The sequence below is a fragment of the Lygodium microphyllum genome, chromosome 9 (genome assembly GCF_053477565.2).
Source record: "Lygodium microphyllum isolate KBCC chromosome 9, Lygodium_microphyllum_v1.1.10, whole genome shotgun sequence".
Lineage (NCBI taxonomy): Eukaryota > Viridiplantae > Streptophyta > Polypodiopsida > Schizaeales > Lygodiaceae > Lygodium > Lygodium microphyllum.
The window spans coordinates 111,873,979-111,899,770 of NC_141143.1; the positions used below are offsets into that span (position 1 = coordinate 111,873,979).

Consider the following 25,792-nt stretch of genomic DNA (forward strand, 5'->3'; position numbering starts at 1 on the left):
ATAAAATTTAAAGGCCATTCACATGTGTTTGTGAAGATCATACCTTCAATACAATTCTTATGGCCCAAAGAGATGTAGATAGAGCATACGAGCTCCCATCAAGAACAAGGTAGCCCATGAAACTGAGGCTTAACTCGAGGCTAAAGCGCAACTTGAAAAAGCCCTAAAACCTGCATAATGTGAAGTTATGATGGTTGCATGCCAACCTAAAGTTGGGATGATTCGGTGTAATGATGGATGGATGGATGATGATAATCAAGTTTGGAGTAAGAATTATGATTATTTGTGATATTTTAAAATTATTCTTATAAATTCTCAAATTTCTTAATTATTTTATTGAGGTTGGTCGTATGCATTTAACGAGAAGTAAAAAAATAAACTCAAATTTGTGAAAGAAAACACGTAAGATTGGTCTTTTCCCTTCTTTTCCCTTTGTAAAATTATAATAGATTGTAAATTACTTGAAAAGAATTTAAGAAATACTAAAACCAACTTAGAATTATTTTTTTCAAATAAATAAATATGATAAGTAAAAAAGGATGGTTTTTATGCATGCATATGTAAAAATATGTTAAGAATATTGTTTTATGATTATGGATGTTCTTATATTTAATTTGTGATGGAATATATTGTCTTATGGTTCCGTGCTTGTAACAACTAGATAGTTTATGGATTAATGGTGGTTTGTGATGTCCAAATCTGTAGCCCAATGCTCCTTCGCATTCTGTGGGATGTCAAAAAGCTCATATATGCACATGGGGGAGGTATGTGCTTTTTGTTTACGGATCACTCAAGCGTTTGAGAGGGTAAAGGCCCGAGTGGTAAGTGCCCTTGTTACAACTTTAGAGATTTAGGGAAGCTTAGTGGGGCTCTAAGCTAGTAAATTCCTTATTGTCCTTAGAAGGAGTGCGATCATGTATAGCCCAACCTTGACGGGTTGGGAGGTCCCATCATAGGTGGGATGGTTGTCTTCTTGTAGAGAGACAAAATTTGTACCACTTTGTAGAGTGATGGTTTTGTATGTATTTTATGAAATAAAGCATTTCATGTTCCAAAGTGTTTATCATATGCTTAAGGCTACGCTAATGAACCCTATTTAACATGATAATAAAAGGAAGCTGTTTTTATATATTCCAAGAGTGTAGTAGTATGCTTTGCTAATTACATAACTAAAACAAACTCCTAAAGGAAAGTGGGAGGCCTAGGTCTTGATGATCAATCACCTATGGCTAGGTGGACCTAATAAGTTGCAAACCTTTTTTAACACTAGATAGCGCTATTTAGTATGTGATCCTCCATTTTTGATATGATAGTTAGTGGGGTTAATATCATTTTAGGGGGGGTTGCAAATGAGATTTTACCTTATAGGTAAAGGGGTTGAGTCACACTCCCCTTTGTCTCTCGCTCTGATCGAGCTAGGTGCAATATTAGCTCTACTCTTGCCTCTAATTGCTTAGAGGTGACCCTTCTTAGGTGGATATTTGACTAAGGGTGACTTGTCCATACTTCCCCTATGAAGTAGAACCGAGATTTCCATACTCAACTAAGTTAGACAGTTTTTGAATGGAGAGCGTGGTGATGTGCATGGCCATAGATTTCAATTGACTTCTCCAAGTCTATTAGAGGAGGCACCTCACAATTACAATATACTTGTTATTATATATTAGCACAAAGTATTATCCTAGATCACAATGATACTAGGGAGTAAAGTGACTACAATAGCTAAGCTTGTATAAAGTGGTTCACAATGAAGATATAGATTGAACTAAAATACCAACATTAGGGGTGTTAACGTTGAAGAGCATTCTAGATGCAATATAACGAGATCCATTAGATATTGATTTGTTAGAGTTAAGCTTAGCCACCAAGATGTTTCTCGCTCATCATGTGGCATCCATAGATCTTGAGGAATTTATTTGCATAGTGGCACCTACCTTAGTTGTAAGGCATGGAGTCTAGAGTCCATAAAATTGAATATAGATGTCTTGATAACTTAGAAATAAGTCTAGAGCTTATTCATTGAATATAGATATATTAATTGATAGTTTGTAGTTGGATATTCAACTATTTATAGGTTGGGAAAAATGGACATCGAGGTTGTTCCCATCTCCAAAATTGAAACTACTTTACATACATAGTGTAATATGTTGGTAAAAGTAATTTGTAGTGGATAGAAGTCATTTGTTAAGTATGCATGATAATGGATCGAAATGTTATTTCTAATAGAAGTTCCTATTCGTGTGCGGTACAATGGTTGCCCCAACCTCAAAGAGCTAAAGATGATTGTTCAAGTAAGATAATAAAATTGACACTCATAAGAGTGGCTATGAAGCCATATGATTTGCATAGGATTCCTGTTGTTAGAAAAGATTTAAGAGCAACAAATTGGATGTATTTGGCTTGTGCTCTAGAGATCCACTGCAATTGGATATTGGTGCAACATACGAGGACATAAGTATGGAGATAAGGACATATTCATGCAAGTAGAACCACCTTATTCATTAGGCATAAGGGATAATGTTCTAATTTGTGGAGAAGAATGTGCACTTTGGCGATGAAGTGTGTGCAAGAAGGTATTGAGATGTGATGTAATGGAAGTGATATTTGTGTGCAGTACAACAATGGCTACTCTAACCCTCACAAAGCTCATGATGGTTATTCAAGCAAGGATGGTTGTACAAATTGGACATGGGTATTAGGGACTGTGCAACCATACAGCTAAATAGGATTTCGAAAGTGGAGAAATCATACATATGTAGATGTAGACATGTTTATAAACTCAAGATATCCACTACAATTGGATGATGGCATACAAACGAGATCGTAAGTATGAGAATATGATACCTCTCTCTCTCTCTCTCTCTCTCTCTCTATAAACTAAGACCCTTCTATGATACTTCTATCTCTTCTCTTTTTTCTCTCTCTAAACAAAGACCCTTCGTAAGGGCGTATGGTGCCTAAGGTACTGTATCAACATGGGGAAAAATACTCTCTCAAAATAAAAAGACCCCTACCCAAGGTAGTATATATCAACCCGAGGAAAAATACTCTACCTCCTCCTCTTTTTCTGTCCCGGTCTTCGTGCTATCGATCAAAGGCGTCAAGATGCACACTGCTTGCAATTCTATACTGTGTTTACGAGGCCCCTACGAGGGTCCTGTATGCTGAGCTCCTTCTGTTTGTGGGTGCTGCTGCTGCTGCGATGAGGCAAGGAGGAGGAGGAGGAGGAGGAGGAGGGGGAGCCATAGCCATAGCCGCATCCTCAGCACCAGCAACAGCTACTACAGCAGGAACAGGTTCCCCTGCCATGGCCAAGCAGCAAGCAGCTGCCGAGGAGAGCGCCCAGCAAGCTGTCTCCTCCTCCATGGGCCCCCTTGAGAATTCTGTGCCCCTGTCCCGCGCAGAGAAGAGTGTTGCCCGTGGCGGTGAGCTCGCCGATGAGCCCCGCGAAGGTGGGCAGGAGTCCGTCGTTGTCGAGAAGCGGGGTGACCATGCTGCCATCTGCAAATGGACCATCTTCCAGTTCACCAAGGTCAAGGCACGCGCATTGTGGAGCCGGTATTTTGAGGTCGGGGGATATGACTGCAGGCTCCTAGTCTACCCAAAGGGTGACTCACAAGCCTTACCTGGTTACCTTTCCATTTACCTCCAAGTTATGGATCCCCGCGGCTCCTCCTCATCAAAATGGGATTGCTTTGCTAGCTATCGGCTCTGCGTAGTCAACCAACGAGATGAGGTCAAATCCATACAGAGAGATTCGTGGCATCGTTTCTCAGGGAAGAAGAAGTCACATGGGTGGTGTGATTTCACACCATCTGCTACAATTTCTGATCCGAAAGCAGGGTTCCTGGTGAATGATGCTATCCTCATCACTGCAGAGATATTGGTTCTGCACGAGTCTGTCTCATTCTCCCGAGATAATGAGCTTCAACCAATGATGGGCCCCATTCCAGAGGTACTAAGTGGGAAGTTTACCTGGAAAGTACACAATTTTTCTCTGTTCAAAGAGATGATTAAAACTCAGAAAATTATGAGCCCAGTTTTCCCCGCTGGAGAATGTAATCTCAGGTTGAGCGTCTATTTATCTTCAGTCAGTGGCACTGAATATTTATCTATGTGTTTGGAGAGCAAGGACACAGAAAAATCAGTGACATTGGAAAGAAGCTGCTGGTGTCTATTTCGTATGTCTGTTCTCAATCAAAAAGTAGGACAAAGTCATATGCACAGGGACTCATATGGGAGGTTTGCAGGTGATAATAAGAGTGGAGACAATACTAGTCTTGGTTGGAATGACTACATGAAAATGGCAGATTTTGTTGCACCAGAAATGGGGTATTTAGTTGATGATACTGCAGTTTTCAGTGCTTCGTTTCATGTCATAAAAGAGGCTAGTACATTCCCCAAAACTCCTGGTTCTGTCTCTGGGAGAGCAGGTGCCAAAAAGTCAGATGGGCACCAGGGAAAATTTATCTGGAAAATAGACAACTTCACAAAGCTGAAGGATCTATTAAAGAAACGGAAAATCACAGGATTATGCATCAAGAGTAGGCGATTTCAAGTTGGAAATCGTGATTGCAGACTGATTGTGTATCCGAGAGGTGTGAGCATTTCTATTTATTGATTTTGAATTTGATTGCTGCAAGTGGAGATCCTATTGTGAAAAAGGTTTCTTGTTTATTGTGCTTCATGTTACATCAAGCTTGGAAAGCACTTTTTAAAACAATATATATAGTAGACAGTGTTGCTTATCAGTCTACTTGTTCTGATTTCTTAGGCCAGTCGCAGCCACCATGTCACTTGTCCATGTTTCTAGAGGTTACAGACCCTCGGAATACATCAGCTGATTGGAGTTGCTTTGTCAGCCATCGTTTGTCAGTAGTTAATCAGCGCTCAGAGGATCGATCTGTCACAAAAGAGTCTCAGAATAGATACTCCAAGGCTGCTAAGGACTGGGGTTGGCGGGAGTTCATCACATTGACAAGTCTATTTGATCAAGATTCTGGGTTCCTTGTACAGGATACTGTAGTCTTTTCAGCTGAAGTTCTTATTCTTAAGGAGACTTCCACCATGCAAGAGTATGCTGATACCGATGAACTCACATCAGCTTCGTTGGGGACTGAGAGTAGTCGGATCTTGCAAAGGGGCACATTCACTTGGCGAGTGGAGAATTTTCTCTCATTCAAAGAAATTATGGAGACTCGAAAAATTTTTAGCAAGTTCTTTCAAGCTGGTGGCTGTGAGCTGCGAATTGGTAGGTCTTAATATCACACTCCTCAAAATGGAGTCGCCAACTTCCCTTAGTTCTTACAAAGATTCAGTGCCATGGTTTCACACCTCATTTTACCTGCAGGTCATGTACACATCCTTGTTATGAAGCTTGCTTGCTGGGCCCCATGATCTTTTTGGTGCTTAGCTAGTTTTTCTTCCGTGCAGGTGTTTATGAATCATTTGATACTCTATGCATATATCTAGAGAGTGATCAGTCTGCTGGAGTGGACCCAGATAGAAACTTTTGGGTTAGATACCGGATGGCCGTTGTTAATCAAAAGTATCCTGACAAAACAGTGTGGAAAGAATCCTCGATTTGCACAAAGACTTGGAACAATTCAGTTCTGCAGTTTATGAAGGTTTCGGACATGGTGGAGCCAGATGCAGGTTTCCTCATACGAGACACTGTTGTATTTTCCTGTGATATATTGGATTGTTGCCCTTGGTTTGAATTCTCTGATCTTGAGGTGAGCTTATATCCCTTGCTCTTACATTTATTGTCTGGTCCATCACCTTGTATATGTTTATGTCATATATTGTTTCTTTGGTTAATGGTTCTACTGGTTTGCTCTCATGGGCCAGGTGATGGTTTCAGACGAGGAGCAAGATGCAATCTCCACTGATCCGGATGAGTTGTTGGATTCTGATGACAGTGAAGGCATGAGTGGAGATGAGGAGGATATTTTTAGGAATTTACTGGCTAGAGCTGGTTTTCATTTGAGCTATGGTGACAATCCGCCACTTCTTTTAGATCCATCACAATTGCAAGTCATCCTCAGAGAAAAGTTGTTGATGGATGCTGGAGCAATAGCAGCTTTTCTTACAGGGCTTCGTGTCTACCTTGATGATCCATCCAAAGTAAAACGCCTACTTCTGCCCACAAAGTTGCCATCATCAGCAGCTAATGGGACAAAGAAAGGTACTGGAAAGGGAGAGGCCACATCCCCAAGTTTAATGAACTTGTTGATGGGCGTTAAAGTTCTTCAGCAGGCTATTGTGGATTTACTACTTGATATTATGGTGGAATGTTGTCAGCCTTCCAATGCAGATGAGTTTCCAGAAACCAAGTTACGGGTTGTGCTGTCAGACACAAGTCACCCTGGTACAAAGGGCTCTTTTGACTGGAGGGCTTTTACAGCTGCTGCACCTGATACTAATGCACAGACTCCTGTTGCTCATAGATTAGATAGCGGCTTTGATGCAGCAGTGGCAACTCAAGCAGTCCAAAGCAGTGACCCTTTCGCTGATAAGGCTTCCCTTCCACAGACTCTGCTGCTTTCAGAGTCAACGCAGCGAGAGTCATCTGTAGAGAGCAATTTGAGTCTGAATCAGAAGGTATTCCCGGTTTGAGCAGTGTACCTTCTTGAGTTTTATATTCCTTTTTTAAGGTAGGTTTGATGTAGATGTGTAGGTTGCAATTTATAAGTGAGAAAGCGGGTGCCTGTATAAATGTTAATCTGATTTTTGTAAACTTGTAGCCCAAATGGCCAGAGCAGTCAGATGAACTTCTAGGTCTCATAATAAATTCGTTGAGGGCACTGGATGGAGCTGTTCCACAAGGCTGCCCTGAACCTCGAAGACGACCCCAGTCGGCACAGAAGATAGCTTTAGTCTTGGAGAAGGCCCCAAAGCATTTGCAGGTTGACTTGATTACCTTGGTGCCAAAACTTGTCGACGTCTCAGAGCATCCCATAGCAGCAGATGCTCTACTTGATCGTCTTCGCAAAGCAGATGGAGAAGCTGCATTACGTTTGCCTGTAAGTTTGCTCTATTCTAGCACAAAAAATGCTTTATTTTCTCCCATACTTGTATCAATTCTCAAAGACATAACAAGAACATACCAACTTGCATTTCATAGGTATTAGGAGCTCTCAGCCAATTGGAAGTAGGTAGCGATGTTTGGGAGATAGTGCTGGACCAGGCTTTGAAAATTCTTCCAGATTCCAATGATGAGCCTCTGGCTGCTGTAATAAGCTTCACATTCAAAGCTGCAGTGGAGTGTCGACGGTTACCACAGGCGGTAAGTGGTTTGTCCTCAGAAAATCAAAATCCTTCTCTTATCCATTAGTCAAATGCTCAAATTAAAGTCCACGGTGTCTGCAGGCCAAAGCTGTTCGGGAGAGGCTAAAATGGTTGGGTCCTACAGTGTCACCTCGCATTCTTGATGTGGTTAGAAACGTTGTATGTAGCCAAACAGCTGTTGCAAAGGCCTTTCTACGGGATATGGACACAGACTGTGAATGCAGTGAGCCTGACATCTCTTTGCCATCATCAAATGTCTTGTTTGAGGATCGTGATTGTGGGGCTGCAGCTGAGCAGTTGCATTTAGCAGCTGCCTGTTGGCGTGTTGCTGATGTGGATATTCTTGTAGAGATGCTAACTGTACCTTCTCTCAGATTAGATGCACAGCAAGTTTTTGAGAGGGGCATAGCCAGGGGTGCTTTTGGTGAGCATTCTGTAGTCATGGTCTTGGAAAGGCGGCATTCTCAGAGACTGATCATGGATTCCTCATGCAATTTGGCCACATTCCAAAGTTCAGAATCGTCAATAGGAGGTGAAACAAGCATTTCAGTGCCAGAGAATGATGATGATTTTCCGGCAGTGCTTAGTTTGGCAGAGGCTTTGGCTGTCTCAAGGGATGCAAGAGTAAGAGAGTTTGTTAGCACGCTATATGCTGTTATGTTTAAAGTCTATGGCGATGAAGGTTATCGTGAGCGGATGTTAAGGGGTCTGGTGGAACGTGCAACAAGCAATGCTAGCGGACCACCTGAAGTTCAGCTGGCCATGGACATCTTAACTTTTTTGGTGCGGGAGGAAGAGGGTACTGCCAGACCTGTTCTTTGTATGATGCGAGAAGCAGCAGAGCTAGCCAATGCTAACCATGCCTCATTGTATCAGCAGCTTTGTGTAAGTGAAAGTCAAGTTGCACATGCCCGTAATGAAAGGCAAGGAGAAATTAACAATCTTGTAAAAGAGAAAACCTTGCTGTCTCAGAAGGTTGCTGAGGCTGAAGCAACGCAGGCACGATTGAAAGTGGGTTGCTCCTCTTACTTACAGCATTGATTTTTTTTTTTTCAGGACAATGATAGAAATGACTTCTCTTCTAATTCTTGAGTCTTTACACAGGGTGAAGCAAAGGCAGAGCTGGACAGGCTTGCACGGGAGAAAAAGGAGTTAGCGGAAAGACTACGTGATGCAGAGAGCCAGCTTGATTGGGTGCGGTCTGAATGTGATGATGAGATAGCAAGGCTTTCTGGAGACAAAAAGATTCTTCAGGATAGGCTGCGTGATGCTGAAACACAAATTTCACAGCTTAAATCTCGTAAACGGGATGAATTAAAGGTATTCCAGATGCTTCCTATGCTGACCTTGTTACGTTATTATTTGTGGCATAAATGAAACAATCTCACCAGTCTAGCTATGATGGTGTTCTTGATTGTATGAAGCACGAGACTTTCATCAGTTGCATGTGGGAAAGTTTTGCAGAGCTTAGAGTTACTGTCTTGATCAGTACAGCCGAAGGTACAAATGTATGTAATACATTGTATTGCTCTCTTACAAGCCTCAAGATTTGAAGACAAGAGGGAGGACTCCGCTCTTGTATTGGGACTAGAGCCATCACTTTCTTTGGACTTTGTTTTTTTGACTCTGCCTCGTAACAGAGTGTCCCTTTGAGAGGACTCTTAAGTAGAGCGCCAGCTATGTGCAGCGAGTCAATTTGGTCAAATGTTGTGGGATGGAAACACTCGACCAGAGGCCTAATTTGCTCTTGAAATCCTTATGTGAAATAGTCTATTGTCTCATGCTACTATCGCGACAGAGGTACCTAAAGGGATACTCTTCATAGAAACAAGAAACGTCCGGAATGGCCCCCCGGCACGCCGAAACGCTGTCCCTGGCACGAAATTGTCACGTACTGCATTCCCAAACTGTGAAACGTTCCCTGTCCCATTTTGGACAGGAAACTTCCCTGTCCAAAACGAGACACGGAATGCCATGTGGCATGCCACTTACCCTCCTGCGTGCGCCTCGTTTCGCTTGAGTTCTGCTCCCGGTTTGCTCCTGCCCGCCTGCAACTGCTTGCTTCCGGTCCGGTTTGCTGCCCCCGTTGCTCCCAGTCTGCTCCTGCCTCCCGCTCGCCTGCAGCAATTGCCTCACCTCATCTTTCTTCCTTCTTCTCCAAGTTCCAACCTCCCTCTTTCTTTTTCCTCTACTTCCCTCTTCTCTCTCTTTGAGTTCTCTATTCTTCTCCTCTTCTCTTCTTCCTTCTTCCTTCTCCCTTCTCTCCTTTTCCCTTCTCTCTTCTAAGTGCTAAGTTCTCAACTTCTCCTTGGACCCTCACTCTTAACTCTTGAGTCTTTTCCCTTCTCTCGAGTTCTCCCTTCTCTCAAGCCATTTTTATTTCAGTTTTCAGCCTAAAATGGCTTCATCTTCCCGCCCCGCTTGTTGTGTTGGTGGTCGAGGAAGAAGGTCTAACGATTGGTCATGATGGGAAGAAGTAAATGCCGATCGCCCATTGAGTGGTGGGGGATCTCGACCATGGGCTTGTAAGCTTTGCCCATTCAAGCGAACTAGTGGAGCAAACAAGGTAATCCGTTAAACTGAGCATTTCTGTTTTGAATTTTTATTGATTTTAATTTTTCAAAGTTACTTAAATATTAGAATATGGAATACCAATTGCCACTTGTTCCGTTTAATGGATAATTAGATCCGAGCTCATCTCCTAGATGAGCCAAACTGAGAGGTATAGTTTTGTCCTTATTTGACCTTGGAGAAGCAAAGGGAGCTTCGTGACCGTATAGTAGGTCAACAAGCTTATCTTACATCTAGACCACGACGCGTTTACCTTGCAACTTTTGTGACACCATCCCCATATTAGATGTGTCTAGAGCAGGATCAGTATCAGGTTGTGCTACCTCCATACCTACTGCAGGCATTGAATCGGCCATGGCATCAACACCACCACATGTTGCACGTAGACAAAGCACACTTGACGCTAGTTGGAATCCCAAGAAGAAGGAAGAGGTGAATACATGAGTGACACGTTTTTTTAATCATGACCACATTCAATTTTATGCAGCCAGATCAAAGGAATTTAAATTGATGTGCAACAAAATTGGTGAGTATGGCTTACACATCACTTTGCTTGACGAGGAAAAGCGCCTTGTTGAGCAAGCAACAGTGACTAGAAAGAGCTTGTGGTCTAAAAATGGAGTTTCGTTGATTGTTGATGGTTGGAGTGAAACATGCAAGCGATCCATTCATGGTATGGTTGCTTATTCTCATGGGGAAATGTATTTCGTATCTTCACATGATGCATCGGAGACAGGAAAGGCGGTAGATGTACTTGCACTAGAGTGGGTTACCGGTATTGAGCTTATTGGCCAAGAGCATGTTGTAGGATTTGTTGCAGATGGAGAGTTTGCAAATAGGGTAGCAGGTGCTATTATCCTTGGATATTATCAGCATATCATAGCTTCATATTGTATGACTCATTGCTTGAATAACCTACTAAAGGATATTGGTAACCTGCTATGGATTGTAGCTGTCATAGAGCAAGGAGCTCTAATGGTTAGCTTTGTTTTGAATCACTAGTTTCTTCGCCATTAGTTTTCTTTGCGGTCAAAGAAGACAATTTTAAAATACTTTGATACGAGATTTGTCTTTAACTTCTTGATACTAGGCGGATTAAGAGAATGCAGTGGTGCCTTGATGCAACTATTTCTTAGTGATGAGTTCACCTCATCAGTATTGGTAGATACTCCTACAGGTATCTTATGCTTGGAGAAAGCAAATAACTCCACCTTTTGGGATGATGTAAAGCGGACAGATGCTATGGGATCACCTATTGTGCATTTATTGAGGGTTATGGATGCTATGCAACCTTGTATTGGCAAGGTATATGAGGCTACGGATAGGCTAAATGAAAAGTTGTAGGAGTTGACACCAAATGATGAGGCATATAAGGAGATATGCCATTTAGTTGTGATGAGGTGGAACTCCTATAGCTTACTGATGTATGCAGTTGCATTTGTTGTGGAACTTGAGTTCCAGGGTAAGAGCTAGGAGAATGACATTGAGGTTATGGATGCATGGAGACTTATATTGTCTTGTCTAGTGTCTGATCATGGCACTAGATGAAAGATCAGAGACCAGCTTTCATGTTATAGGACCTTTCGGAGCTCATTTGGTTGTGGGGATGCACAGGCGGATCGCTGTAAGATTGGGGCAGCTTTGTGGTGGAAGGAGTTCGGATAGTCCTGAGTTGTAGCAACTAGTCATCCGTATTTTGAGTTAGTCAGTTAACTTCTCTTGTTTGGAGCAATTGTGGAGTACATACGCTCACATTGCTTGAAAGAAGAGAAATCGTCTTGGTGTGGAGAGGGCAAACGATCTAGTACTCGTTAGTGCTAATTTGAGGATGTTATGTAACAATATGATAACAAAGCGCGATCCATTCACACAGTGAGAGATGCAGCAAGAAGAGGAGACACATGCTAATGTTGAGGGAGATGTAGCAGTTCATGGTACACACGATGATGAGGCTAGCACTTCAAGAGTAGCTAGAGCAGCCTCAGATCATGATGATGATCTTTGATTTAGTTTGCTTATTGTGAGTCTCATGATACATGTACATTGTATATGATATTATGATCATTAATGACAGTGTGACACTTGGGCCGATGTGCTATGTTGACATTATATTGTAGTCTTGTAATTGCTCTTTGGGCTATTTTGGCATGGGGCATGCCGCATTTTGCGTCAGTCTAGAGATTAGACTTCATACTTGTCTTTTTTAGGGCAATGAGCATGTTTTTTCAAAGATTAGACTTCATATTTATAGTCTTTTAAGTTTTTTGGCAATGGGATCATGGGCATGTTCTTTTAGCTTAGACTTTAAAGTTTAGTTTATGGTTCATTGTTTTATGGCATATTTATTATGCGTTTTATAATTGAATAGCTTAACTCTTGAGCCTTGTAAGTTGTAATTCTATTCCTAATGAGTAGTTTTAAAATGATGTATGATATCGTTAAAGTTAAAACTTAAAATGATTTGTCATTGTGGATTATATATCTTGGTTTTAACACTCCACATGGATTATGAGTGAAATATTATTATTTTTTCATGAATTTTAATTTTTTAAATGTCTTCTGGATTCCACGTCCCTATTTCCTAGGTTTGGTGTCCTTGTCATCGTCCCCATTTCCCTTCCCCATTCTTGTTTTCCGTTTCATGTTTCTATGATACTCTTGAAACTTGTTGTAGTACTATGCAATGGTCTCGTGAGACAACGCAACTTGTTATTCTTCCTTGTGGCACAAACTATCATGATGATGTGAAATTTTATTGCTTTGCTTAGCATTTGATTAAAAGCTAATCAAATGTTTAAGTATGACTTGCACATGTGAGATATATGTTAATTATTTCATAGTATGGGACCTAGGACCCCAAGATAGCAGTTGATACCAAAGACAAAAGTCATAATAAGTTATGCATTACATATACTAGATGGTACGTGGTGTCAGGTTTTAGCCTAGACCAATTTATTGGTTACTAATGTCAGTGGTGATATTAGAGACCAGACATTAATTAATTAGTTAATGCATTGGCCTAGCTAATTTAATTATTGGTTGGTAGGATTAATTTTTTGAGTACTAGAATAATTATTAAATTAATTTTCAGAATTAGTATTTTGAAAATTAATTTAGTAAGTTGGGTAATGCTGGAAAATGAGATTAGAAGGTTGCCACCAGACAAAACTTGCACATGTGAGTGGGAAAAACGTTTTTGGGGATTGATGGATGTCTATTCCAACCATGGTGAGAGAGGAGGAGGTTATTTGAGAGCAAAAATTTGGAGCCACTAGGGACTAATCCTACAATAGGGGACAGCAGTGTGGAGCCCTCCTAAGTGTAGATGATAGCAGCTCAAGGTCCTTTTGGTGCAGGTGACATCATACAGGAGGAGGCAACAACCTTTCTAGTGGGCATAAGTCGTAGGTGATAGCTTCCATGACTGTTCGAGCAAGGCAATAATAGTCTTTCAGTCTTTATTGTGATGAAACTTTGAAATTTCTCTCTACAACATTCTCTCTCATCCTATAGCCATCTCTCAGTTATTTGAGCAAAATCCAGCCATTTGAGTCACTAGAGATGGAGATATTGGAAAATATATGCGGTAAACCCTAATTTATAGCAGAAATTAGGGTTTGATAGCCACCTTAGGATATGTGCTCAAAATTAAGGACTTAGGATTTAAATTCCAACAGCTGAAATTAAAGAATTTTAGGAAGATTCAAGAGGCCAGCCAACCTATATTAGATTTGGGGCTGAATTTGTCTTTCAAGAGGCGAGTGAAGGCCAATTCTGAAGCAAACCAAGGGGCAAATTGGTTTAAAGGCTTGCTGGTCTATTTTGACTTCAAGAGGCACTTGGATTACTTGAGGAGATTAGAGGAACTCAGTTGTACTTTATCCATTTGCAATAAAAGTTAAAGAATTACCACAAGGGGTGTCAGTTTTGGGATCAATAGGCTATCCATTATCCAAGATTAAAGTGGTAAAGTGTGCATTTCAATTTATTTGAATTAATTACTTGCTATAATTAGCGTTAAATCAGGTTAGTAGCATCCTATTTGAGAAGGAAGTCTATTTTTACAAACTCTTCCATAGTGGTGGAAATTTGGAATGTAAGACACTATAAGGCATTAGGTCCTAAAATAAAACTCAACATAAAATGAGAGAATCCAAATGATCCTCAAGTCTTATACTATAGTAATATTAGGGAAATGTATTAGGTATGGCTTTGACAACCCAAGTTGTGCTCCCATGTAGCATACTCCTAGACTCCATGTACAAGAAGAATGTTCTTGCCCAATCAAGGATAGTCTTGATCTTATGCAGCCACAAACGCTCTAGACTGTGCTTCTCGAATCTCTTAATGATGCTCATGCCATTTTGGATTCGTGATGCCGTTGATCACTTGCTAAGAGAAAAACTTGGACTACTCGAGTTCATGATCTTGTTGAAGAGAGAAGAAGACTCAATAGTGATAATCTTTTTTCTCAAATAAGGACCAAGAGTTGCTTACAACTTTGAAACTCTTAAGATAAGTTTCAAAGTAGGCTAAACTTTCTAAATAACTAAATAAATTTCAAAGTAGGCCAAACTTTCTAAATAACTACGAAGTCAGCCAAATCATTAAATCCCACTTTTTGACCATTAAAATGATTGTCCAGCGCCATTTTTTATATCTAGAAGTTTTGCCAATTATGTATCTATGGTCTAGAAACCTTTTTGACAAGATTCTTACTCTATAGGCTTTGTAATGAAGGCAATAATGTAGGACAAACACTAGCACTGTGAAATTACAAACATAAATAATGGAAGGAGTTTGTGGAGTGACTCGAAATGATCGTCCTATTTTGGCTGATCAAGGTAGCAGCATGGACACAATGTACACTATGGAGGGAGTGAAATGTAGTCCTTTGGGCAGGGGATGTTGAAGAAAACACTGGATCAATTTGGACAATGATGAAGGAAGCAAAACACAGTCCCAGCCAGCGATATGTTGATGATGACTCTGGGCAGCAAAACACAAGTTTTGTTGCTTGACAATCAAATTCCATGATTAGTTAATGAAAGTGATGGTGTTTGTCAAATGGCGGTCCGTTAATGCATCAAAATGCAAGTGCCTGGAGTGAAAGACAGTCAACAATGATGATTTAATGAGCACTTTGAATGGACCGACGGCAATGGAATCAACTAGGCAACAACTCTTGGCTGTTTTTTGTCTTTTCTTTGTACTCTATGCTTATGAGAGAGAGTGAAAGAGAGGGAGAGAAGGAGATTGTGAAGGAGAAGAATAAGGAGCTTGATGAGATCGCAAAGGAGAAGAAGACTAGTGCGAAGGAGAGCTTCAAGGGAGCACCCATTTGTCTTTGAGCCTTGAGGTAAGCCCTTTTTTTCTTGTTAGGGAAGTTCCTCTTTGGATCTTCTGCACTTGCATACTTGTATAGATGAGGCTCACCTACCCCACCTCAAAGAGGGGGAACACTTGGGGTGAAGGGGGGTGAGTGCGCAATGGAGTGCGAGATCAAGGCGTGAGTTGCAGAGCTAAGCTGAGAGTTAGAGAGAGTGAATGCAAAGATAGGTATACCAGTTTGTGACAATACACAAAGAATAAAAGAATGTATTTATATGTAGGGTACAAAGTACAATAAGGGCGTGTTCACACTTGTAAGACTATTTACACGGAGATGAAGGGACTTTACACCCAACAACCTCCCACTTAAAGGCTCGAAGTGGTACCTTTAAGCTAACCAACTCCCACTAAACGAATGCAATGCTCATGCTGAGCATTTGCAAGACACTTAGTGAGAATGTTTGCAAGGTTATCTTGGGTTTTGACCTTAGTCAGTGTGACAAGACCATCATCCAAGACTTGTCGAATAAAGTGATATCGAATATCTATATGTTTGGTACGTGCATGGAACATGGCATTCTTAGCCAGACATACTGCACTCTGGCTATTACAACCAAGCATCGGAGTATATGAAGAAAGACCAAAATCCTTGACTAGATGACCAAGCCAAATAGCTTCCTTAGAAGCTTCTGTGGCTGAAATATATCCAGCTTATGTAGTACTCAGTGCCACAATTTTTTGCAATCTTGAACACCAAGAGATAGCCCCACCAGCCAAAGTAAAAACATACCCACTGGTAGATTTCCTAGTGTCAAGATCTCCTGCCATGTTTGAATCACAAAATCCCTGCAACTCTAGTGTACCCTTTCCATAGCATATACACTTTTCTTGTGTACCTTTCGAATATTTGAAGATACATTTCCCTGCTTCCCAATGTGGCTTGCCAGGGTTAGCAATGTCAAGGCGAGTTGCAACCATGGCATACATCAAAGATCCACAAGCTGATGCATAAGGTATATCCTTCATGGCACTAGCAGTTGTATCATCCTTGGGGCAATTAGCTTTGCTAAGCTTTTTACATGGCGGTAAAGGCGCACCAAGAGGCTTAGCATCAACCATATTAAACTTGTCAAGTACTTTGCTGATGTACTTGTCCTGCCCTCTGTCTCTTTTAATGCGCATGCCCAAACTGTGTTCAGCTGCCCCCAAATCTTTCATAGAGAAGGCTGAATCCAGCTGCCTTTTAAGAGCATTCAAAGTACTCTTATGCTGTCCTGCAATCAGCATGTCATCCACATATAAAACCAACACAATAAGGCTGCCATCATCAGCCTTTTTAGTGTATAAGTAGTGATCCGCATGACTGCATTTAAATCCATGGTTGAGCATAAATGTATCAAATTTTTTATACCATTGTCTAGGAGCTTGTTTCAGCCCATATAAGCTGCGTTTCAACTTACAAACCAAATGCTCTTTTCTTGGAATAGCAAATCCTTCTGGTTGCTTCCTGTACAGCTCTTCATCCAAGTCACCATGAAGAAAAGTAGTCTTCACATCCATCTGATCCAACTCTAAATCCAAGGATGCAGTGAGAGCAAACAAAACACGGAGCGTAGTCATCTTCACTACTGGTGAAAAGACCTCGTGGAAGTCTATTCCTTCCTGTCAGAGTGCAGCGGTGTGGAAGCGTAGGACTGAGAGAGAGAGTTCGCAGAGAGAGAAGAGAGAGAAAGAGACAGTGGACGATGAAGATCTGCTGTATGAAGAATGCTGAATACAAAGCTATGCAGATATATACACGGGCGCAGTGCGCTGGACTGCGTGTCTCCACCTCGACGATGCAACCTGCTGTCCACCTCGAAGTCCGCTGCAATCTGCACTGTCTGCTGTCTGAAATCTGCGAACAGAGACGGAATCTGCGCGTGTCACCGGTCTGTAATCTGCGAGCAGAGAAGTGTACCAGACTGCTGAGAATGTCGGGTATAAATAGCCGAAAAACCGGGGGAAATAGGGTGCCAGAAATGGCCAAGCGGCTGCATTAAATGCAGCCGATTGGCTGCTGCAGGTCGGACTGCCACGTGGCTTTCCGACTGCACCAGCCTGCTGCCCCTGATCAGGCTATGACCTGATCTCTAACACCCCCTCTCAGAGCCTGGGCAGGGCAGAAGCGTGAGGGATCTGGAATGTCTCCGAAGTAGAGTCTGAGGAAGCGCCTTCGTAAACAAATCCGCAAGATTGTCCTCCGTCTTGTAGTACTCCACAGTGATGGTCTCATCCAGAAGCTTTTCGCGGATGAAGTGGTACTGGATCTCGATGTGCTTCGTCCGGGCATGAAAAACAGGGTTCCTTGCCAAGGCAATGCAACTCTCATTGTTACATCACAGCAATGTAGGACGAGTCTGGGGGCACCCAAGCTCCTCCAATAATCACCGAAGCCACACAACCTCGCATGTGGTGGAAGACGCGGCACGATACTCCGCCTCAGTAGACGAAAGGGCTACCGTGGGCTGCTTCTTGCTACTCTATGAAATAACACCTGCACCCAAAGTAAAACAGTAACCTGTAGTAGACCGCCTGTGGTCCACGTCACCGGCCCAATCCGAGTCGCTCCAACCTGCAAGTACAAGATCTGACCCATCTGTCCCTGCGGGGTAATGAATCCCTAAATCAGACGTCCCCCTCAGATACCGAAGTATCCTCTGAGCAGCCTGCCAATGCACCGTCTTAGGTTCACTCATGAACCCTGCCAAGAGCCCAACATCAAAACATAGATCAACCCTCGTGTTGAGAAGCCAAATCAAAGACCCAATCAACTGTCGATAGCGGGACGCATCCGCCAAAGGAGAAGCGGAATGGGAAGTGGCCTTCCAGTTCGGATCCATAGGAGTAGAGAGGGCCCGACAATCCTCCATCGCAAAAGACACCAAGAGCTCTTGTACATATCTCTGTTGAGAGATAAAGATCCCCCTCTGAGATTGATAAATCTCATGGCCCAAAAAGAAGTGGAGTAGACCCAAGTCCGTCATCTCGAACGTCCGATGTGAAGCTGACTTCGTCTCTTGGACCTGCTGTGCATCATCACCTGTGACAATCAAATCATCAACATATAAGACAAACAGCACAGAACCATCCTCGGAAGTGTGAACATACAGTTGCGGATCGGCCTTGGAATGCCGATATCCCAACTGAGATTGGAGGAACGAATCAATCTTCTCGTTCCATGCACGCGGAGCCTGCTTGAGGCCATACAAGGCCTTCTTCAACTTGTAGACTTTCCCATCTGAGGATCCAAAGCCAGGAGGCTGCTCAACATAGATCTCCTCCTTCAAATCACCATTGAGGAAGGCCGACTTCACATCCAACTGATAAACAGGCCATCTCCTATGGCCAGCCAAAGCAAGAATAGCTCTAATGGTCGCCATACGAGCTGTGGGGGCAAAAGTGTCATGACAGTCAATCCTGGGGCGCTGTGCAAAACCTTTAGCAACAAGGCGAGCCTTGTGCTTATTCAAAGTACCATCGCTTAGGTATTTGGTCTTGAAGACCCACTTGACTCCAATCACCTTCTTCTTCGGGGGGCGAGGCACGAGTGACCAAGTGCCATTCCTCTCAATAGCCTCCAACTCGGCTTCCATAGCTTTCTTCCATGGGGCGGACTGTAAAGCCTCCTTCACGGAGGTGGGCTCCGTAGAATGTGCCTGGTGTCTCCGTGACCGCCGCGGACCATCCTGCGGTCCCCACTCCTTAGGAATCCCTGAATCACGGAGTGTGTCACGGGCCCAGCGAGGAGGAGGCCGAACCTCCCCTCGTCTTTCTCCATCAGCAGAAGACTCTGGAATATCCATCGGCGGTAACTTCTCAGAGGTGTCCGGTGGAACAGTAGACTCTGTGTCAGAAACAGAATCATAATCAAAAGGCACGGGCTCCAGTGGAACTGTCGAAGGAGCCCAACTCTCCCCTGGATCTCCAAGAACGGGATGCTCCTCACCCGTTGAAGTAGCCGGAACCTCCATAAACCGGACATCACGGCTAGTGTACACATCCCGCTTGACGGGATCATACAGTCGGTAGCCTTGGGACTGGGAGCTGTAGCCAACAAATACCTGTTTTCGGGAAGCTGCTTCAAATTTATCACGGTGAGCCTTGGGGATGTGAACATAGGCATCACACCCAAAGACCCGGAAGTAAGAAACATCTGGCTTCGACCCAAAATAAGCCTCAAACGGGGTCATCCCTTCCACGGCTGAAGTAGGGAATCGATTAAGAATGTGGACTGCAGTAGCCACAGCCTCGGCCCACAGAACCTGAGGGGTCTGTCGGTGCTCCATCATGGTGCGCGCCATCTCGATCACACTGCGGTTCTTCAGTTCAAGAATACCATTTTCTTGAGGAGTGTTGGTATTGGCAAACTCCTGGTGAATTCCTCTATCTGCACAAAACCGAGCAAACTCATTAGACACAAATTCACCTCCCTTGTCGGATCGCAAGGTCTTCAACTTCCGGCCTGATTGGTTCTCCTCAAAGAGAAGCCAATCCTTGAAGTGCGAGAAAGCTTCTGATTTTAGTGCCAAAATGTAGGCCCATGTCATCCTGCTGTAGTCATCCACGATCAGCATGAAGTACGAGCTCCCACGCAGGGATTCATTCCTCATAGGGCCACATAGATCCGTAGATACTAGCTCCATGGGTGAAGTAGACCGCCGCGAAGCTGTGTGGGGAATGGCATCCCTATGCTGTTTCCCCCGTATGCAGGAGACACATGGCTGCTGGCTCACCACTATATCCGGCAACCCTCGAACAAGCTGTCCACGTGACGCCCTCCAAAGATAGTCATAGTTCAGGTGACCAAACCGAGCATGCCATAACTCGGACTGTGACTAAGAGGTAAGAAGAAGAGTAGAGAGGGCGGTAGAAGACTTCAGTTTGTAAATGCCGTTCTCCTCATATCCGGATGAGAGAACCTTCCTCGATCCACGATCAAGGACTCGCACCGTAGTACTGTCAAACTCCACCAAAAGGCCAAGGGAGCAAATCTTATGAACTGAAAGAAGATGGTACCCTAGTCCTGGTACATGCAAAACCTCTGAGGTATGGGTACCACCTCGTCCATCCGGAATAAGCCGCATCTTACCCCGACCTGCAATAGATACTGAAGAGCTGTCTCCAATGAGAATCTGCCCACGCGAGGGTCGCAATTGGGCAACACCATCTGATGAAGGAGTCATGTGCCGTGAGGCACCACTATCAACAATCCACTCTCGAGCTTGGGGAGCCGTCATCGCAGCATCAGAAGCATTCAGTGAAGCGTCCTCAACGACAGCTAGATGAAGAAATGCAGCTGATGAGGGTGCAGCCACCGCTCCAGAATCCTTGGTGTCCTTCTTCTTGGTGTCCTTCGTATCTTTGTCAGGGCAATCCTTCTTCCAATGGCCAGTCTTTCCACAAATATGGCATGTGGAGTCTTTGTCCTTGTCCTTCTCCTTGTCCTTCTTGGACTTGTTATCCCCCTTCTTCTTCTTTTGGTCCTTCCCCTTTTTCTGAGAGGCTTGACCTGTCAGCGCCTCCGACTTGGAAGCATTCTGTCCCTTTAACTGTTCCTCTTGGTCCAAGACCATAGGAACCAACTCTTCCCACCGAAGAGTAGACTCTCGCCCCGAAGCAATAAGGGCAGAGTAAAATGTACCGAATCGTGGCGGCAACTGGGACAATAGTGTGATCGCCATGTTTTCAGAGGAAATCGGCTTCCCCGCATTCTGAACTTGCATCTATAGCTGCCTTAGCTTGTTAATGTGCTCCCGTAGCGAAGAAGACTTATTTACGGGCAAGGTCCGCATCTGTATCTCCAAAGAAACCCGCTTCATTAGGGTCATCCAATTGTACATTTGATCAAGCTCCAGCCATATCTCCCGAGCCACCGTCAAGTGCTCGATGTGAGCGATCACGGCTGTAGTGCATGATAGAAAGAGAAAGGATCGAATCCTAGCATTCAGTTTGTCCTAATGAGACTGGGCCTTGGCCAACTCCGCACGAGCATCGGAAGAGAGTTTGGACTCATCTCTTACCGAGGGCCAGTCAATCTCCTCCTGTACCAACTCCGCCAAATCATAGGACTCAAGAATGGCCAACATCATAACCCGCCAAATGCGGTAGTTGTCGCCGTCGAGCTTTTGATCTGTAGGAAGAGCCGGTAAGACAGGCACCTTCCAGTCCATAATCGCCTGGAACTCCAAGTCAATCTCTGTAGACATCTTCACCTGCAATGCCTTCACAAACGCAAAAGCAGCCCCCTCTGACTGGGAAAACTCAGTCTGCTAAGGCTCTTCCGCGTCCTGATCCTTCTTCACCCGCCGGAGGCGATGAAAAAGCAATACCTGCACTTGTAGGCTGAAAACTCAAACTTCCTCCGCGTCAAACAGCAGTAAACAGCAGCAAATCCACCACCTGTTCTCCTTTCCTGTGCGCCCACACTCGTTTCAGCCTTGTTCCAAGGCGCAGCCCTCCTGTTTGCCCTTAAACGCAAAAAACGCAAATTTGTGTCGCGATGGAAACTCCTCTTCAGGTTGATTCTGCGCTCAGTCAGCCCTCAAACACTGCTCTGATACCATGTCAGAGTGCAGCGGTGCGGAAGCGTAGGACTGAGAGAGAAGAGAGAGAAAGAGACAGTGGACGATGAAGATCTGCTGTATAAAGAATGCTGAATACAAAGATATGCAGATATATACACGGGCGCAGTGCGCTGGACTGCGTGTCTCCACCTCTACGATGCAACCTGCTGTCCACCTCGAAGTTCGCTGCAATCTGCACTGTCTGCTGTCTGAAATCTGCGAACAGAGACGGAATCTGCGCGTGTCACCGGTCTGTAATCTGCGAGCAGAGAAGTGTACCAAACTGCTGAGAATGTCGGGTATAAATAGCCGAAAAACCGGGGGAAATAGGGCGCCAGAAATGGCCAGGCGGCTGCATTAAATGCAGCCGACTGGCTGCTGTAGGTCGGACTGCCACGTGGCAGTCCGACTGTGCAGTCCGACTGCCAGTCCGATTGCACCTCCCCTGATCAGGCTATGACCTGATCTCTAACACTTCCTTTAGTGTATAGCCCTTAGCAACTAGCCGTGCCTTGTACTTGGGCTTTCCATCAATACATTTCACTTTGTAAACCCATTTATTAGGAATAGCTTTCCTATCCTTGGGCAAAGGTACAAGCTCCCATGTGTTATTTGCATATAGAGACTTCATCTCTTCCTGCATAGCAAGCTCCCACTTTCTCTTGTTTTCACATGATTGTGACTCTTTAAATGCCAGAGGCTCACCCTCATCAGTCAACAAAATGCAATCCAAAGATGGCTGAAACCTCTGTGGCTGCCTTCTGACATGTGTAGACCGTCTTACGCAATGATTTGTATTATCAGGCAGTGGGCCTATATTTTGAGGAATGTGCACACCATCACGAAGTGGCTGATTTTCAGCATTTTCTTGCTGCTGTAATCTGTTTTCAGCATGTTCTTCTTGCTGTCCTATTTCATCCTGTGCATCTATCTGCCGTCTATGATCTTCTGGCTGTAGCACAATAGGTTGCTGCTCATTTTCAGCATCAAAAGGGACAGAACTTTCAGGTAATGGCTGCTGAATGGCTGGCTGTTTATACTGAAATTTGACCTTCTTTTTGTCAAGATCACCATGCGTAGCATTTTTTTGCAACTTTGCCTCATTAAATACTACATCTCGGCTGCATACTATCTTTCTGCCTTGAGGAAGCCAAACTCTATAACCCATCTCTCCCTTATCTCCATATCCCATGAAGATGCCTTTAATGGATTTCATGTCTAGTTTGGTCCTCTGTTCTACAGGTACATGCACAAAGGCATCACAGCCAAAGATACGCAAATGGTCATATGAAGTAGGTTTGCTAGACCAAATCTCTTTAGGAATGCCATTTTCAAACGCGATTGGGAGAGCGATTGCATACATGAACTGCAGTTTTAAGAGCCTCTCCCCAAAACTGTTGTAGGAGATTAGCTGTGGACAGCATGCATCTGACTCTCTCACAAAGTGTACGGTTAAATCTTTCAGCCACGCCATTTGATGCAGGATTATAAGGGGCTGTCAACTCCCTCTTAATGCCATGCATCTCACAAAACTTGTTAAATTCTTTTGAGACATACTCACCCCCATTATTTGTTCTTATGGCTTTCAACTTAAGTCCTTTTTGTGTGATCCAACACTTCCTTTTTGCCCTAAAGTACATACATCCATGACTTTCTATTGAAATCATCAATGAAAGTAACAAAATATCGTGCATCCCCATACGAATTAACAAGCATAGTACATACATCAGAGTGTACTAGGTCAAGAGCATTAGACTTTTTAACGACACCAGAGTAATAAGGAGATTTCACTTGTTTTCCATATAAGCAATCATTACAAAATTCGAGACTAGAGCCTTTTACATCAAATCTCCCTAAAGAGGAGAGAACCTGAAGGCCTTTCTGGCTCATATGACCAAGTCTTTTGTGCCAAAGCTCCATCTGTGAATGGACTTCAGCCATAGCCAAGAACTTGCCAAGTAATGCTTTACAATGCAAGTAATATAAAGTCCCCCTTTTGCTGCCTTTTACAATTAGCATAGAGTCCTTAAGGACCTTCCAAGATCCACCACCAAATGTAGTAAAATACCCTTTAGCATCAAGGTGCCAAATTGATAGTAGACTCTTCTTTATGCCAAGTACAAATCTGACATCTTGCAAAATCAGCTCTTGGCCATTTTCAAGAGCTGAGTGAATGGTGCCAACACCCTCTATCTCACATACATAGGCATTATTCAAGTAAACCTTGTCTAGACAACTTGCAGTGTATTCAAAAAATGACTCCAAAGAGGGAGTAGGGAGTAACATGAAAGGAGGCACCGCTGTCCACTATCCATGATTGTGACAGCCCATCATGAGCTGAAAGTAAGGCATCAATTACCTCCTTTTTGGTGATGTGTATATCACCTGCTGCTGCCATAATATCTGCATCATTACATGAGGCTACAACAAGTATCTCTTCAGTGTCAAGAAGCTTTTCTATGACCACGCTAGATGCAACATTTGCCTTTGCAACTTCTTTTGAGGAAGAGATGTCATCATCTTTCTTATCATCCTTCTTTTTCTTATCTTGATGTTTCTTTCTTTCTTGCTCTTTCTTGAAGTACCGGCAATCGGGCTTTTTATGCCCTTTACGCCCACACTGATAGCATGTGACATCCTGTTGTTTGCCCTTGCTTTTACTTCTGCTTTTCCCTTTACTGGCTACATTACTCCTCTTTTCAGACTTGCCTCTCACATGGTAAGTTGAGCCACTGCTTTCACCATTAGACTTTCTTCTAATTTCTTCATTAAGGATTGAACCTTTTACACCATCAAAAGTCAAAGTAGGATTGTTGCTAAGTGACACAACCAAAGATTCCCAGCTCTCAGGCAAAGTCATCAATAAGAAAATAGCTTTCAATTTATTATTGAAAGCTGCCAAACCAGAGTCCTGCAACTGGCTTAAAACCCCTATGAAAGTATCAAATGCTCAGATGATGGCTTAGATTCATCCAACTCCATGTTCACAAGTTTATGCATAAGATGCACTTGATTCACAGGAGTTGTATTTTCATAAGTATCCTTAAGCTTTTTCCATATAGCATAACCTGTATCAAGATGCTTGATGTCTGTAAGTACGTCATCAGACACTGCCATCTTAATGTATGCAATGGCCTTCTTATTAAGTCTAGCCCAATCCACATCTTTCATAGCTGCAGGCTTAGTCTCCAAGACAACATCTTCACTGTCCTTGAGAAACAAAATGCCTTGCATCCTATCCTTCCACAAGTCAAAGCCAATGCCATTAAACCTCTTGATTTCAAAGAGGGATTTAGTGTCATTGCTGCTAGGAGCATTTGCAGCCATTTTTCAGCAATAAACCAGAAATTCAATGCTGCAATTTATGACAGGAAAAATGAGCTTAATATTCAGATGATTACAACCCAATTTTTCAGCAAATAATAGCAAGATTCAGTCCAAGTACATGTACGGCAGTAAAACGAATGACTTTCAGCAGTATGACTGCAATTTCAGCATACATTAAATGCATACACCACTTCCAGGTAACTCCCACTTCAGCAATATTACGAAAAATACATTGGCACCAATCCTAGATTTGCAAATGATCACTAAGGCTGCTGCAACATGAATAATCAGCAATACATTAACTCAATGGGAGTTGTCCAGCAAGTGTACTGCATACGTATGTGTTCATATTTTTGGGAATAAAGGCCTCGTGCCTTTAAATGTGCTCAGGTGTGAACACACCCTTAGCACTTGTACTTACACATATATATCTATCTAAAAACCTAAAGGTACACACTCGTCATTGTACCTAAAATCGTGCACTCTCTCTGCTTTGCTCTCTCTTACTCTCTTTGTCTCTTCGCGCGCCTAAGGAACACCCATTGTCTCGATCTTCGTACCTACCGGTCACTGGTACCAGAGCTGTGTTTGAGGCATTCGTACTTCCGAGAGTTCGTGCAGGTCAATAGGTCATCTCTAGACAGACGACAGGTCGTTTCCTGACCTGG

General features: G+C 43.2%; 1 protein-coding gene across 3 annotated transcripts in view; it reads left to right on the forward strand.

The window, feature by feature from the left end:
- Positions 1 to 3,055: 3,055 nt before the first annotated feature.
- Positions 3,056 to 25,792, forward strand: part of LOC148031428 (uncharacterized) — a 60,902-nt gene continuing 38,165 nt past the window's right edge. For 2 of the 3 annotated variants that reach the window (XM_087684966.1, XM_087684968.1), the window contains exons 1-8: positions 3,056 to 4,598; positions 4,775 to 5,251; positions 5,434 to 5,735; positions 5,851 to 6,603; positions 6,747 to 7,025; positions 7,127 to 7,288; positions 7,372 to 8,301; positions 8,395 to 8,610. In XM_087684966.1, the coding sequence (XP_087541092.1) occupies positions 3,203 to 4,598; positions 4,775 to 5,251; positions 5,434 to 5,735; positions 5,851 to 6,603; positions 6,747 to 7,025; positions 7,127 to 7,288; positions 7,372 to 8,301; positions 8,395 to 8,610 (4,515 nt within the window). In that variant the 5' untranslated portion in view covers positions 3,056 to 3,202. The remainder of the gene's footprint in view (positions 4,599 to 4,774; positions 5,252 to 5,433; positions 5,736 to 5,850; positions 6,604 to 6,746; positions 7,026 to 7,126; positions 7,289 to 7,371; positions 8,302 to 8,394; positions 8,611 to 25,792) is intronic. The other variant, XM_087684965.1, reaches the window with a different exon arrangement.